Raw genomic sequence first — 13,380 nt, 5'->3', positions numbered from 1 at the left:
CAATTTGAATTCGTGTCCAAAAACGCGCGCGCGCACACGAAGTCCCGCCTTAGCAACACTGCCGTATCATAATAGACGTTTCCTCACTTTAGGCGCGTTGTTTGCCACTCGCGACCATGGAGAACGGCACGACAACGAGCTCCGTCGCCTCGCCGTACAGCTTATACGTTCACGCGTCGAAAATACTTCACTATTTAGCATCGGGAACGAAATCCGATTCCCCTCCCCTTCTACCGCACGAACTCTCATCTCCAAATCATCGCAGAGGCGTCTACGATCTAGCCTACAACGCATATCGATGTAAAATCGCTAATAGGGTCCAGCAAAACGTCTGAAATAACGGAATTTCTTCAGATCGCGACATCCTGGAGGAAATTCTCGAAGAGAGCGATTTTTTCTTCAGATTCTTCGACGTAAGTGCCGAACGACACGTAGCCATTGGAACGCAAATCGATTTTTCGCTCATCTCCCCAGCTACGAGACAATGCGAAATTGCTACTCGTCATTCTGTACGACTTCCAACGCCGTCACTTTCCGTCGAGGCGTCCGTCGTTCTCGACGACGCGTCGACCCTTTGACGTCACCGCTGACGTGGAGGAAATCGTCGACGCACTTCACGTGCATCGCGTGAAGTTGAGCGCCGCTTTGGCACGTGCGCGCGTCAAGACGAATAGTCTCGATATGACGGGAATGTTGAGATTTATTGAACGCGGTGCCGTGAGTTTGTCCACGCGGCAGCCGCTCTGCGCGCGCGTCAATTCGCTTCGAATTGATGCCTATGAAGTGGTGCAGCGGCTCAAGGAACAGGGATGGAATTTGGCGATGAAGAGGGAGTTGGAAATGGGGGAAATTCGATTGGATCCCGTTGTCGACGATTTGCTATTGTTTTCGCCGTCGGCGAAGAGTTCCATGTTGCAGGAGAATCCCTTGTTTACAGACGGAATGCTAGTGCTTGAGGTAAGTAAGAGAATCCTATATATACCTATATGTACTTACCTATGTCTTTCTCTTTGATTTTTAAATTCATTGCACGTGTCCTCTGAGCCCCACACCTATCTAATTAATAGTAGTATCTATACATATGTATACTTACACGTGGTCTTCTTTTTTCTGATACTTATTCCTTCTCTCTTTGATTTTGAATTCATTGCACGTGTCCTCTAAGCCCATACCTATTTAATTAATAGTAGTATCTATCTCTATACTTACACATGGTCTTCTTTTTTTCTGATACTTATTGCTTCTCTCGTTCATTTTGAATTCATTGCACGTGAGCCCCTCTATACCTGTTTGTTATTGTCTAGGATCATGTTGATGCTTTGGTTGCTGCGTCGCTGGGCACGCTCATCGCTGACGCTGGGAATGTTATCTTGACACCGGCACCCTCCGAGGGGCTCGTCTCCCACGTTGCGACAATGATAACAGGAAGAAAACGAATTGTTTACGTTGTGAACGCCGAGCCTAGGAGACAGGAAGCGATAGAGGAGGGACTACGTCTCCAAGGCATCAACAGTAAGCGGTCCTACATTGTCCATCTTAGTGGTGAACAAATCCACGGGGTTTAGACGTGAAATTTGTCTCCGATTCTCTTGCCCACGCGAATCCAAGTCAATTCAAAAACGTGAAATTGATTGTCGTTGCTCCCCCGTCGACGAATTCATGCGTCATCAATCCAGTCGATCATCTCGCAATACACGGAGGTAATGACCAGTTTAATTAATTAAAAATCAGTACAGTACCTCTAAGTTCTGGTTTAGATATTGACCTGGATTCCATTCCGTCATCCGCCGAATCTTGCGAGTCGAGACTACCCAAGTTCTCCGCCGAGCAACAAAACCATCTCATGAGCGCCCTAAGATGTAAACGGATTAAATAATCATAAGGGGTTAATTAAATTAATGATTTTCTTCTCTTAGTTCCTGAAGTGGAAGCTGTTGCCTATTTCGTGCGCTCTCACAATCACGCCGAAACGGAGCTGGTCGTGACGTCGGCTCTAGATCGAGTCAAGCGTCCTGACGTCGCCGTGGAAGAAGATCCGTCTCAGCCGTCGAGACCCTTTCAAGTCTATTATTCCGACGTCATGTACAGTCTTCGTGACATGCAACAGGGAACGGAATTGGGTAAGAAGAAATCAATGGATTTTGTATCATATATATAATCAGGGCTACCTTAGATGATGGGCCTTCGCTCAAATTGCCATCAGCTGAGACAAAGTCTGATACATCTACAGGTACATAAAGTCTCCTTTTTTTCAAAAAAATTGACTCTGTTTCCTAGGAAACAAATGCTTACAGGTCGACCCATCAAACATGTGCAACGGCTTCAGCTTGGCTATCTTACGTCGAAAGGTAACCCTATAAATAAAAATCAATAAAAATAATATTTTATCTCTTTCCTGTAGCCCAAAGCAGTTCGCGTTCCCACGCCGGCGCGCGAAGTCTTACGCCGCGCCACCGTCCAAGGTCTCCTCGATATGAAATACGCGAATGGCGAACAAGAGTCGTCAGCGCCGCCGAAGAAAAAATCGACGAAAAAGCGAAGCGTCAAACGACGGCCGTCGACGCTGATGAAACTGACCCAGGCGGCTCGAAATCGCATTGCGCAATCGAGTGCCCGGCAAAAATCGGCGACGACGACGACGAGCGCCACAAAGGACCCCAAAATGTATCAGAAACCATTTAAATAAGAGTCGATCTATATTATATCTCTCTCTCTCTATTCTTCGATTTTTTGGTGGGGTCTAATAATAAATCTGGGATTTTCTTTAGGAGCGCGTGACGCGACGTGACGTCATCTCTACTCTTCTCCTGTTTAAAAGCTAATGTGGATCAATCTTTTCTCTCTCTCTCTCTCTCTTTCTAAAATCTCTCTATCTAAATCTTTTTTCCGCGAAGTGTTTTACATTATTTCATCCATGTTGCTAATTAAATATTCTAAAACTAACTCCGCTTGTTGAACGCTCAGCTCGCCGAAGAGATAGATTCCGAACGACTGGGCTAGATGGGTAGTCGATTGGGTCTTTCGCTTATCAGCTTTTTCCAAAATCTAAAACAATAAGACCAAAGTCTTTTTTCCCTGATGAGTGAGTGACCAGAGTCCCCCAGACCTTATAAAATAGCGTTATCAATTCCTTTAGGACTTCTAGACTGCTGCTCGATAGACCGAGGAGGAGAGTCTGTATGGTTCTAGGGACGCATTTCTCATTTATGCGTTCGACTAATTCCTGAGGGGGGGGAAAGAAGCTCCCTATCTCTTCCTACATAGGACGGCTTCTCTGACCTTTGCTACGGGGCCAATGACGAGATACTTCAGGGGACCGTCTTTGAAGAGCGTTTTCAAGAGCGACGCAACGGTGCAAGGATTGGGAACAGACACGACGTCAGGAATCTGTAGGTACAATGTTTATATTATTAATTGCTTCATGTTGTGGGACTAATTTGTACCACCTTGCCCCTCTTCACCGCGTTCATGCACACTTTCACTTGGGAAACGTTGCCAGAACTGAAAAGCAATCCGTCGACGTCCGTGTGATCCATCAGCTGTCGAATGCATATGAGCGCCGTCTCGTGACTGATGGTATCGTACAGGGAAACTAGGATAGAACAGGATATATGAGAAGAGGAAGGGAATTTTTCTTTTTTTTCCCCCCCTCTCCGACCTTGTCTCGCTATGCGACCGTATCGAATCGACTGATTAATCGTCGTTATCCACTCGTTCATCTGCTCGCGCGAATTCGCGGCGAAATAATAGACGCGCTGACTCGACAATATTCCTTGCAACGAAAAGCAAAAGGGAATCGACGGCCGATTGGCCGTCACCGCCGCGCACACGTAATCGCGCAGATAAATCGTCCCGAGAGGCGATTTCAACTGAGAAAAAAAATTAATTAATTTTAATTAAATTAATTAATTTAATTAGCTTGTTTACCTGTCCTGGTTTATAATAGCTGATTTTCTCTTCGTCGAGGTGAAAGAGTCGCGTTTTCCAGCTCTTGTGATTGCCGCCTTCCTTGCGAAACTGACCCTCCCGTCGTATGGGCTGAGAAAAAGAAACGATCGTTTTCTCTACTAAAGTAATCGAAGAGTTGTTCTTTTTACTTTGTCCACGGGGAACTCCATTTCCGGTATTCGAGGACGAAGCCCCAGCGTCGACGTGCCCGACGACGCTGTCGCCGACGTCGACGACGCGATCGCGGCGAAATCGTTCGCGAGATCGTTCGCCATCGTCGTCTTGGCCGTCTTCTCGTCGAAATCGCCGTCGCTGTCGTCGTCGTCGTGAGGAATGACGCTCGCCATTACGGATTTTGGCTTGGTGGAACCCTTACGCCTTTTATCTCGCGAAGGTGACGCTACGCTGTACTAACGGTCACGTAAGGAATTCGTCGACTTCCTTTAGCCGGGCACTTTCTCCTGGAGAGCTGGGTCTCATTTATCGTTAGTTGTACGTCCGCATGCGGCGATATGTACCAATAAAAAGAATTAGCGCTACAAAGACAATGGAATCGACAGCCACGAACATCCAGCGCGGTCCCTGGTGGTGATAGAGCGAGCTGACGAATATGGGACCTAAGACTCGAGCCAGGCAACCGAAAGAAGCCATCAACCCCATCATAAAACCCTTAAATAATTAACATTTAATTAATTAAATTTTTATACAAATTTTTTACCTGAGGTGATGCACCAAGAAGTTTTGAATATATCGTGTATATCATTACAGTCGATGTAGGGTATCCAATGCCGAGGAGAAACGTACTAGCGAGGCATTGCTCGAAATAGATCAAAGGCGTTGAAGAACACCAGTCGTACGAACAGCCTCGACTGTCGTAGTGAGTGATGTTCATACCGGGAACATTGGTCGCAAAAGATTCCGCTTGAAATGAAGAATTCGTAGGAGAAGGATCTAGAATAAATTGAAAGTGGGTGTGACTGCAACTGGTAGCTTACCGATGAGATGCGCTCGAATAGGCGGATACTTGTTGCCGAAAGGCAGAATGACGAAGAAGCCCGCCAACATAAAGCAGAGGGCGGTACCCAACATAAAAATTTCACCAAATCTTTAAATGATAATAATGATCAGATATTTATCACTTGTATTTCGTTACCTCCGGGCCAGTGGTTTGACTACAAGAAAAACGACTACGGCTTGGATTCCGGAAACGGCAAAGAGAATTCCCACGTAGAGCGTCGCTTCTTTGCGCGTCCAAGCATATTCGTCCATCAGCAAAGGTGAAACAATTCTAAACAGAAGAGAAAATCACTGCTTTTGAAAGACGATTCTATCTATGAGTTTACGTTTCAAATACTGTGAATACAAACATGACGACAAAGAAGAGAATAATAGATGATATAACGCCGACTTTATCAGGTGGTTTGCTTTCGCCCATTTGTATCACTAAACGATAAAATAAATTAAAAGAGAAGGCAATGTTTTTCTCGTACGTGCTTCAGAATCATCCGCACTGACGGAACTCTTATGGGATTGAGTTGATTCTGTGAGCTGGGGCGGCGGCAAGCGATAATCGACGAATAGAGCAACAAGGCAAATTATGTTGATCAGGGCAAGTAGACCACTTAAAAATCCTGGTCCCGTGTACATATTCAATTCCAAATCAATCGCCTTCCACTGGAAGCCCGTTTCTCCAATAGGAACAAATACAAGGGCTAAGGCTAAAACAAAAAAAAAGGAGGAGAGTCTTCTATATATGAGAGTATATATTGAGTAATACTGTATATTGGTACAGTACCTGGTCCAAGAACAAATCCCAAAGCCTGTGCCATGCTCATGTTCGCCATTGCCGGCGTTCTCTCACTGGAAGACGTCGCACCTGATATATAAGCTCGAGTGACGCCTGTGATTGCTAAGGAGAGACAATATATGAAGCAATTTATCTTATATCACTAGTAACCTGCTCCAATTCCAACGAGAAAGCGCGACCCTATCATGAACCAGGCGTTTCTGACGTCATGACTCGGTATGACGTTTGAATAGGAATACATGAAATTGCCAATAACGCTTATCGTAAGCGTGACGAGAAGAGGAATTTTTGATCCGTGGCGATTCGACCAAAAACCGATTAGGGGAGATGCAATCAATTGGCCTAGACTAAACGCCGCGACAACGTATCCGAGTAGGCTTGGAGTCGCGCCTTTCCCAGCCACCTATATACAACAAGAAAAACATCGTTTTTATTTATTAGCTTTTTCACTGTGCAAACTTGCCATTAGCAGAAACGGCCAGAGAGACGCCATAACAATAGTAAAGCCTGCAAAAAAAGCGAGGAGAGGGGCGAGATGACCAGAAATGAAATCGCGATGGAATTCGTCAAAAACTGGCGACTTACCAAGGCTGCTGAAGAACATAGATAAATACATAACGCGAATGGATCGCCAGCGAGCAAAAAACGCCGGTTTCTTGGACGCCTCCATGCCTACGGCGAAGAGGACGAGAGACGGCCTGACACTCCAGGCCAAGTGACAAGTGACGTCTGTCTAAGAAGTGTAACGTGCGCGATGGAATCGTTCGAAGGGAGAACAGGGGGCCCTACCGAAAGGCCAATCGCTTCTATAGAGAAGTGAAGAAGGTACGGCGATCGCTCGTGCAGCTTAGCTTAGTTCTACGACCTCATGCGGCGATATGTACCAAAAAAAAGAAGTAGCGCTACAAAAACAATAGATTCGACAGCCACGAACATCCAGCGCGGTCCCTGGTGGTGATAGAGCGAGCTGACGAATATGGGACCCAAGACTCGAGCTAGGCAACCGAAAGAAGCCATCAACCCCATCATAAAACCCTAAAAATAATTAATTAATTTAATTAACTTAATCAATTGAAATTTTACCTGAGGAGATGCACCAAGAAGTCTTGAATATATCGTGTATATCATTACAGTCGATGTAGGGTATCCGATGCCAATCAGAAACGTACCAGCAAGGTATTGCTCGAAATAGATCAAAGGCGTCGAAAAACACCAGTCATACGAACAGCCTCGACTGTCGTAGCGAGTGATATTCATACCGGGAACATTGGTCACAAAAGATTCCGCTTGAAATGAAGAATTCGTAAGAGAAGGATCTAGAATTTATTGAAAGTGGGTGTGACTGCAACCGGTAGCTTTACGAACCAATTAGATGCGCTCGAATAGGCGGATACTTGCTGCCAAAAGGCAGAAGAATAAAGAAACCCGCCAACATAAAGCAGAGAGAGGCACCCAACATAAAAATTTCACCAAACCTTTAAATAATAATATTAATAATGAAAGATTTATTACTTGTATTTAATTACCGGCGAGCCAGTGGTTTGACTATGAGAAAAACGACTATGGCTTGGATTCCGGAAATGGCGAAGAGAATTCCCACGTATAGCGTCGCCTCTTTGCGCGTCCAAGCGTATTCGTCCATTAGCAAAGGCGAGGCAATTCTACACAGAAAAGGATTCTCTACTTTTGAAAGACGATTCTATATATCCACGAGTTTACGTTTCGAATACTGTGAATACAAACATGACGACAAAGAAGAGAATAATAGACATTGTAACGCCGACTTTATCAGGTGATTTTCTTTCGCTCATTTGTATCACTAAATAACAAATTGATAGGATAGGAAAAAAAGAGTGGTGTGAAATCTCGTACGTGCTTCAGCATCATCATCCGCATTGATGGGGTTCTTTTGGGATTCTGTGAGCTGGGACGTCGGCAGGCGATAATCAACGAATAGAGTAAGGAGGCAAATGACGTTGATCAGGGCAAGTAGACCACTTAAAAATCCCGGTCCCGTGTACATGTTCAGCTCCAAATCAATCGCCTTCCACTGGAGGCCCGTTTCTCCAATAGGAACAAATACAAGCGCTAAGGCTACAAAAAGGAGACTCTTTTATATACAGTTCAAGTTTTTACCTATACCTATATAAGTCTCAGATGTGTTTTATCTAGCTACACCTCTCTGATGAGGGGTCACTACTGTACAGTACCTGGTCCAAGGACAAATCCCAAGGCCTGTGCCATGCTCATGTTCGCCATTGCCGGCGTTCTCTCATCGGAAGACGTCGCACCTGATATATAAGCTCGAGTGACACCGGTGATTGCTAAAGAAAGACAATATGAAGCAATTTCTCTTATGACGTCACTTGACTTGTACCTGCTCCAATTCCAACGAGGAATCGCGACCCCAACATGAACCAGGCGTTTTTGACGTCATGACTCGGTATGGCGTTTGAATAGGAATACATGAAATTGCCAATGACGTTAATTGTAAGCGTGACGAGAAGAGGAATTTTAGATCCATGGCGATTCGACCAAAAACCGATGAGAGGAGATGCGATCAATTGGCCTAGACTAAACGCCGCGACAATGTATCCAAGAAGGCTCGGAGTCGCGCCTTTCCCAGCCACCTACAGTAAAACGAGAAAATACTTCATTTTCATTTATTAGCTTCGCTGTGCAACCTTACCATGAGCAGAAACGGCCATAAAGACGCCAGAACAATAGTAAAGCCTGCAAAAAAAAGCGAGGGGAGGAGCGAGATAGAGTGAGACGGTCAGAAATGAAATTGCGACGGAATTCGTCAAAAAATTGCAATTTACCAAGGCTGCTAAAGAACATAGATAAATACATAACGCGAATAGATCGCCAGCGAGCTAGAAACGCCGGTTTCTTCGACGCTTCCATTGTTATCACGTGACGTGTACAAACAGACAAGTGTCAACTGTAACGCGCGCGATGGAATCGAAAGTTGGCGCGTTCGACGGCGAACGCTCGTTGGGAGAAGGCCCAATATCTACCGAAGACCAATTGCTTCTATGGAGAAGCGACGACGGCGATCACTCGTGCAGCTTAGCGTTGAAATCGTTCGTCGCGCACGGGATCTGCAAAGGCGACGCTTCGTCGCCGTTTCCGCGCGATTCGATCTATTGCATGGTTAGCGAAGGCGAAGACGAGCCAGTTCGCGAGTATCGTTTCGTGCCGACGTGCAGCGACGACGTGAAAACGCTATTCGAATCGATACGCGCGTGGGCGTCGCAAAAAACGTCGAGCGACGAATCAGAAAGCGAAGATGACGAAGACGAAGAAGAAGAAGAAGAAGAAAACGAACTAGAACCGAGCGAAAATAGCGATCAATTCGAAGACGCACCAGAACAATGATTTTCAAATTTTAATTATTTAATTAAGGATAGTCACGTGTGCTCTGACTCTCATTACCTATTGCTTGACTGGACCTAACGTTACGTAGACGTGATGACGTAGATTGCTGACGTCTTCCTCTTGCTCGCTTTCGCTCTGGAATGTCGATTTAGCGTGGTAGTTGTGCTCCAAAATACAGCCAAACTAAGACGAAAAAATAAATGAATTAATACGTATATATGAACGAGGTTGCCTACCTTGATGTCGTCAGATGCTATTAGAGGTTTGACTCGCACAAAGAACTCCAGCTTACACTCTTTTCTCAGGTGGATTACCCTTATAATTAATTAGCCAATAATTAAGTTTAAGATTCAAAACGGTTTTTCATACTTTGGATCATCTTTCGGTGGCGGCTCTTCTCCACCATCCATTTCTTCGCGAGCACCGACAAACAGAGCGCTTTCAGGCAGATAAACCTATTCAGAGTACACATATAAAAATAAAAGAGGGAGGCGCCCAGAGCCACTCACGTCAGCTGATTTTATTGCGGACTCCTCTTCCGTAAGTGGCAATAGCGAAACGTGGACTGCGTAGGGCAACGGGTTGGTTAGGGACAAAATCAATTTTGATTCCTAAAAGGGATTAGATAGAATTGCGTCTCCTCATTGACACTGCACGTACCTCGTTCAGCTCCAGCGGGGGAATGCTAACAACGCGAAGATTTGGAACGTAATTTCTAAAAACACATATCAAGTAAATAATTATTTAGTTAATTTGAGTCATCTGACAAGGCAATGAGATGAATTTTAAATTTCGTCAGGCTTGGATTGAAATTTGGCTTGCATAGATTGTGCTCACATTCCTAAAGAGAACAAGTCTGAAAAAGCAGATTCACTAATTAAAAGAACCCACCCTGCAACGCATTGAACATCTGCTTACAAGGTGACTACGCCTTGGCAACAGATCCCTAGAACAAATACAAAGCGTCAGTTGTGGCCTCTAATATTCCACCAGAGTCCTCCAATAAGCATACTTAACATATTTTGGCTGAGCCAGTGGCTGTTGAAATCTCTGCTCAAGTGTTGTAACTAAAGCCTCTGGATGACGTTTCTTTTATATACACATACTATGTATCTCTTACTTTTGTGCAAGGGAGTTTTGTCATCATAGAGGTCCTTTGGAAACTCCGTAATCTTTTTGGAAACGCTAGCCTGCTCGAATTTCTCTCTGTAAGAACGTTCAAAGCGTGTTTTTATATTCTAGTAGCAGTTCACCTTACCTTTGGAGAGGGCTAATGTGACTCATAGAAGCACCTCCAATTTTCCCCGTTTTCTCCTGAGGAACGTTTGAAAGATCAATTGACAAAAAAATACTTATAAAACTTACCGTGATACTAAATCGCTTCTTGGTGGAAATCTTTCGTTTTCCTCTCTCCGCCTCCACCTTGCTGACGTCAAGCAATTTGCGATACCATTTGAGTACATTGGTAACCTGTGAACATAGGAAAATCAAAATCATAGATAAATAGTTCGGCTTAGTATTTACCATAGGCACATCTTCAGGATCCGTATTCTGCCATCCACCAGAAGCTAAGAGCAATATAAATAAATAATTAATTAATACAGATTAGTCTAATGGTATTTTCTCACCAACGTTAGCATCTTCTATCCCAGCATCTCTCGACATCCACTGACAGACGAGACAGTGGAGCGAATATTTTCTCGGCGTTGTTACACCCTTAGCAGCAGTGGGCGTGGTCGGCCTTGCTGTTGCTCCAGACGACGCCACTTGAAGCGAGTTGTGACACAGCGGACAAATGTAGCTATTCGAAGCTCTGATTCCCCCGAAGAAAAAAATCACAAATATTCGAAGAAGAAATATTTTCGTCTAACCTGTTCTTTCTCATTAGAGCGTCGGACGTGGGAACGGTTTCCAGCTCGTTGGGCAGATAGAGTGTATCCAACTGCGACCGAGAGACTTATTCGGGCATATGGGAAGACAATTGGCTTGCCTCTTGCAAGACGCATCGTCTGCTCTTCAGTTTCACGCAGTGGACGCAGAAATAGAGGTTTTGCAGGGGCAAGGGTTCAAAGTCATTGTCGGCCGTCGTGTAAAATACGCTTGCATGCGTCGCATCGCATCCAGAATCCATGGCAGACGGCGATTTCGTACGATTTGGTCGACTTTTGTTTGTGTCTAGCGCGCGCGTCCTTTCGCGAAAAGCGTGTTCTCCGGTGTTCTCCTGTATTCTCCTCGTTCTGCTAGATATGGAGACTACCACTCGAGAAATGCGTTTTTCTGTTACTGATTTGAAGATGCGATGTCAATGGAAGGTCTCTGGAAGAGTAGAAGATCTTGCAGTTGGCTAACCGTAGTTAGTAGAGCGTCCTGCACACTGTCTGGGCCGTAGTCTGTTTACTTCCACCTTCTTCCACCTTATACTAGTCCTCTCAATCAATTAATGATGTGATTTGACTTCTGGTGCAGCAGAACGAGCCGGATCTAGAAATCGCAGTTGATCAGGGAGAGTGGAAACTTTCAAAGGTGACAGTCATAAGCGCGATCAGAAAGCAATAATCAGCACAAAGAACATACAAACACATCCACCTAACGTTCTTTCGCCTAAAAGACGACGAGCACAGCGACGCACATCACAATCGAAAACACAGACAGAACAGTCTTCGCTTCCGCAGAACACACAGGTGCTGGGTCTGGGGCAAGCGGCACATACGAAGGCAAGGAGTATTCGCCTCCCTATAATATACATGATTGATTTCATTGTGGAGTGTACATCTGACACTTACCGCTTTCTCTTTTTGTCGTATTCCAAAATGCATCATACGCCTCACCGGCAGCGGAAGGAATCGATATATCGAGCTTATTCAGACCGTTGATAAACTGAGGCATAGTATCGCCAGAAGCCCATCCATTGCTGAGAGAAAAGACAGTGGGTTACTAGTACAGTAAGAGACCATATTTTGCATACTCATAGGCTTTGGTCATAAACTCTTTCAGCTCTATTTCTGGCACTTGACTGTAGCACGACAACAATTTTGGAGCCGGATACACGAGCAGAAAGGCAGCACACATCTCATCACTCGTTCCCAAGCCACCCTATATATTATGTATTAGCTATTTGCTCATACCCGTCTCTCGCGCCAAACGAACTCACAATAGTGACTTTGGTGCGATTATCGGTATTGTAATGACAAATCGCCTGTAGAATATCTCCCTAGAGAGACAGAGAGACGAGAGTTATCAGCCAAGTAGGTTTAGTTAATCATTTACTGACGGGAAAGATTTTGACAGGTTCAGGCGGAAAAACAGTGTCCTACAGAAGTTTTAAAGCATCAATTAATTGATTACTGTATATATAGAATCGAGGATACCTGATAGTCAAAGTCATAGTGATCATTTCTGCCTATGTAAGGAAGTTCTTTTCCATTGCGTATGTGTCGAAGTTTCATTGCAATTGCTGTCAAGAACAAGAAGACAACTGCAAAAGAATTCGTAAAAGAAACACATTGTCTTTTACCAGCTGTGTGAGCGTGCAGATAGATGCCAAACACGTTGATTCCACTCTCTGGAATTCCCTATATAACGAGGTATGCATTCAACGAAAAAACCAAATAATTTTTCTCTACTTTTTGCGTGCACTCTGCTGGACACAGATTTGTCGTGACGATGTTATTTCCGCCCTTTGGCAAAATAAACGATGACGACGGGATCTGGTAAGCGAACAACATGGACGTCGCTTCTTTCTTGCGCAACGTGGTCGTGTAGTACAACTTGATTCCGGAACTGTCGTGTATATCTTGAATATTAATTAACCCTTACACCGCCGATATCCACACAGGTGGAGCGTAGCGCGCGTTGGCAAATACCTTATCTGCGCTCTCTGCGTAGATCGTAGGGAAATAGCGAGGCTGTAGTACTATACGGGTCTTCCTTGCGTACGTATACGCGCTGAGTGCGCAGCGTTTCAGCGATGGTTGCCAAGGAATAGGTGGCGTGACGTAATGGCGGCCAAGATGGCGGCCACATCCTTAGAAAACTGCGAGAAATTGCTTTTATCCGTTCGTTCAATGCTTCGGATGATGAGAAATTTCATATTCGAAAGATTTCTTAAGAAATCGGCCAGCTTTTGTGAACAAAATTCGAATAACGCTCGATAACGGAAACCACGGCGATAGATGGCAGCCATAGCTTTTCTAGGCCCAAACGCGGAACATAAGACTTTTTAGACGATCAGTGCTCCGTCTTCA

At 44.8% G+C, this 13,380-nt stretch overlaps 6 protein-coding genes and 1 long non-coding RNA gene across 11 annotated transcripts; 2 read left to right on the top strand and 5 right to left on the bottom strand.

The window, feature by feature from the left end:
• Positions 1-53: 53 nt before the first annotated feature.
• On the top strand, positions 54-2,920 carry LOC136191745 (putative methyltransferase NSUN7). Of its 2 annotated transcripts, XM_065980165.1 has the most exons (11): positions 54-300; positions 355-413; positions 475-957; positions 1,305-1,512; positions 1,566-1,700; positions 1,758-1,859; positions 1,917-2,120; positions 2,174-2,230; positions 2,278-2,348; positions 2,402-2,664; positions 2,769-2,920. In XM_065980165.1, exons 1-11 carry the CDS (start codon positions 117-119, stop codon positions 2,776-2,778), a joined length of 1,776 nt encoding a protein of 591 aa, XP_065836237.1. In that variant the 5' UTR covers positions 54-116; the 3' UTR covers positions 2,779-2,920. The 2 variants fall into 2 exon arrangements, with proteins under 2 accessions (XP_065836237.1, XP_065836227.1); XM_065980155.1 differs by having other exon boundaries at positions 2,402-2,920.
• On the bottom strand, positions 74-4,385 carry LOC136191878 (rho GTPase-activating protein 24-like). Of its 4 annotated transcripts, none has more exons than XM_065980303.1 (13): positions 4,098-4,383; positions 3,928-4,038; positions 3,659-3,869; positions 3,447-3,592; positions 3,280-3,387; positions 3,107-3,223; positions 2,293-3,045; positions 2,169-2,224; positions 1,527-2,089; positions 1,210-1,461; positions 1,094-1,160; positions 997-1,052; positions 76-945 (listed from the first exon to the last, which is right to left on the bottom strand). In XM_065980303.1, the coding sequence occupies exons 1-7, from the start codon at positions 4,293-4,295 to the stop codon at positions 2,899-2,901; spliced, it is 1,038 nt and encodes a 345-aa protein (XP_065836375.1). In that variant the 5' UTR covers positions 4,296-4,383; the 3' UTR covers positions 76-945; positions 997-1,052; positions 1,094-1,160; positions 1,210-1,461; positions 1,527-2,089; positions 2,169-2,224; positions 2,293-2,898. The 4 variants fall into 4 exon arrangements, with proteins under 4 accessions (XP_065836393.1, XP_065836375.1, XP_065836385.1 ...); XM_065980313.1 differs by having other exon boundaries at positions 997-1,039; XM_065980293.1 differs by having other exon boundaries at positions 997-1,160.
• A 1-nt stretch (position 4,386) lies between these two features.
• On the bottom strand, positions 4,387-6,472 carry LOC136191791 (major facilitator superfamily domain-containing protein 8-like). Its single transcript, XM_065980216.1, has 10 exons — positions 6,341-6,472; positions 6,219-6,262; positions 5,906-6,158; positions 5,744-5,857; positions 5,439-5,666; positions 5,292-5,391; positions 5,102-5,236; positions 4,944-5,053; positions 4,667-4,899; positions 4,387-4,617 (listed from the first exon to the last, which is right to left on the bottom strand). The coding sequence occupies exons 1-10, from the start codon at positions 6,423-6,425 to the stop codon at positions 4,435-4,437; spliced, it is 1,485 nt and encodes a 494-aa protein (XP_065836288.1). The 5' UTR covers positions 6,426-6,472; the 3' UTR covers positions 4,387-4,434.
• A 54-nt stretch (positions 6,473-6,526) lies between these two features.
• On the bottom strand, positions 6,527-8,666 carry LOC136191801 (major facilitator superfamily domain-containing protein 8-like). The gene is made up of 10 exons (XM_065980220.1): positions 8,578-8,666; positions 8,445-8,488; positions 8,133-8,385; positions 7,966-8,079; positions 7,628-7,849; positions 7,475-7,574; positions 7,282-7,416; positions 7,121-7,230; positions 6,839-7,071; positions 6,527-6,790 (listed from the first exon to the last, which is right to left on the bottom strand). The coding sequence occupies exons 1-10, from the start codon at positions 8,660-8,662 to the stop codon at positions 6,614-6,616; spliced, it is 1,473 nt and encodes a 490-aa protein (XP_065836292.1). The 5' UTR covers positions 8,663-8,666; the 3' UTR covers positions 6,527-6,613.
• A 47-nt stretch (positions 8,667-8,713) lies between these two features.
• Positions 8,714-9,136, top strand: LOC136199044 (uncharacterized). The gene has a single exon (XM_065989148.1). The coding sequence runs from the start codon at positions 8,714-8,716 to the stop codon at positions 9,134-9,136; it is 423 nt and encodes a 140-aa protein (XP_065845220.1).
• LOC136199678 (dynactin subunit 4-like) lies at positions 9,134-11,295 on the bottom strand. The gene is made up of 15 exons (XM_065989941.1): positions 11,127-11,295; positions 11,008-11,078; positions 10,765-10,949; positions 10,661-10,704; positions 10,502-10,606; positions 10,395-10,450; positions 10,257-10,342; positions 10,149-10,203; positions 10,028-10,082; positions 9,904-9,977; positions 9,797-9,851; positions 9,646-9,747; positions 9,506-9,591; positions 9,373-9,451; positions 9,134-9,319 (listed from the first exon to the last, which is right to left on the bottom strand). The coding sequence occupies exons 1-15, from the start codon at positions 11,265-11,267 to the stop codon at positions 9,194-9,196; spliced, it is 1,320 nt and encodes a 439-aa protein (XP_065846013.1). The 5' UTR covers positions 11,268-11,295; the 3' UTR covers positions 9,134-9,193.
• A 1,135-nt stretch (positions 11,296-12,430) lies between these two features.
• Positions 12,431-12,712, bottom strand: LOC136199681 (uncharacterized). Its single transcript, XR_010673133.1, has 3 exons — positions 12,651-12,712; positions 12,505-12,590; positions 12,431-12,446 (listed from the first exon to the last, which is right to left on the bottom strand). It is a non-coding gene; the product is annotated as an uncharacterized lncRNA (long non-coding RNA).
• Between the last annotated feature and the right edge of the window lie 668 nt (positions 12,713-13,380).

Source organism: Oscarella lobularis, chromosome 1 (genome assembly GCF_947507565.1).
Source record: "Oscarella lobularis chromosome 1, ooOscLobu1.1, whole genome shotgun sequence".
Lineage (NCBI taxonomy): Eukaryota > Metazoa > Porifera > Homoscleromorpha > Homosclerophorida > Oscarellidae > Oscarella > Oscarella lobularis.
Note: the sequence above shows the minus strand (reverse complement) of the source record. Positions and strands in the feature narration are given on the sequence as shown.

Coding starts and splice junctions, on each gene's coding strand:
- LOC136199044 (XM_065989148.1), top strand. CDS start 8,714: ATGGAATCGAAAGTTGGCGCGTTCGACGGCGAACGCTCGTTGGGAGAA.
- LOC136191801 (XM_065980220.1), bottom strand. CDS start 8,662: ATGGAAGCGTCGAAGAAACCGGCGTTTCTAGCTCGCTGGCGATCTATT. Junction 8,489..8,577: donor TATGTTCTTTAGCAGCCTTG/GTAAATTGCAAT, acceptor TTTTTTTTGCAG/GCTTTACTATTGTTCTGGCG. Junction 8,386..8,444: donor TATGGCCGTTTCTGCTCATG/GTAAGGTTGCAC, acceptor GTTTTACTGTAG/GTGGCTGGGAAAGGCGCGAC.
- LOC136199678 (XM_065989941.1), bottom strand. CDS start 11,267: ATGGATTCTGGATGCGATGCGACGCATGCAAGCGTATTTTACACGACG. Junction 10,204..10,256: donor CAAAACTCCCTTGCACAAAA/GTAAGAGATACA, acceptor CAGAGGCTTTAG/TTACAACACTTGAGCAGAGA. Junction 9,452..9,505: donor CCACCGAAAGATGATCCAAA/GTATGAAAAACC, acceptor ATTAATTATAAG/GGTAATCCACCTGAGAAAAG.
- LOC136191878 (XM_065980293.1), bottom strand. CDS start 4,295: ATGGCGAGCGTCATTCCTCACGACGACGACGACAGCGACGGCGATTTC. Junction 4,039..4,097: donor TGGAGTTCCCCGTGGACAAA/GTAAAAAGAACA, acceptor TCTTTTTCTCAG/CCCATACGACGGGAGGGTCA. Junction 3,388..3,446: donor ACGCGGTGAAGAGGGGCAAG/GTGGTACAAATT, acceptor TTGTACCTACAG/ATTCCTGACGTCGTGTCTGT.
- LOC136191791 (XM_065980216.1), bottom strand. CDS start 6,425: ATGGAGGCGTCCAAGAAACCGGCGTTTTTTGCTCGCTGGCGATCCATT. Junction 5,054..5,101: donor GTCAAACCACTGGCCCGGAG/GTAACGAAATAC, acceptor TATCATTTAAAG/ATTTGGTGAAATTTTTATGT. Junction 4,900..4,943: donor TATTCGAGCGCATCTCATCG/GTAAGCTACCAG, acceptor AATTTATTCTAG/ATCCTTCTCCTACGAATTCT.
- LOC136191745 (XM_065980155.1), top strand. CDS start 117: ATGGAGAACGGCACGACAACGAGCTCCGTCGCCTCGCCGTACAGCTTA. Junction 301..354: donor AGCCTACAACGCATATCGAT/GTAAAATCGCTA, acceptor GAATTTCTTCAG/ATCGCGACATCCTGGAGGAA. Junction 2,231..2,277: donor AAAGTCTGATACATCTACAG/GTACATAAAGTC, acceptor TCTGTTTCCTAG/GAAACAAATGCTTACAGGTC.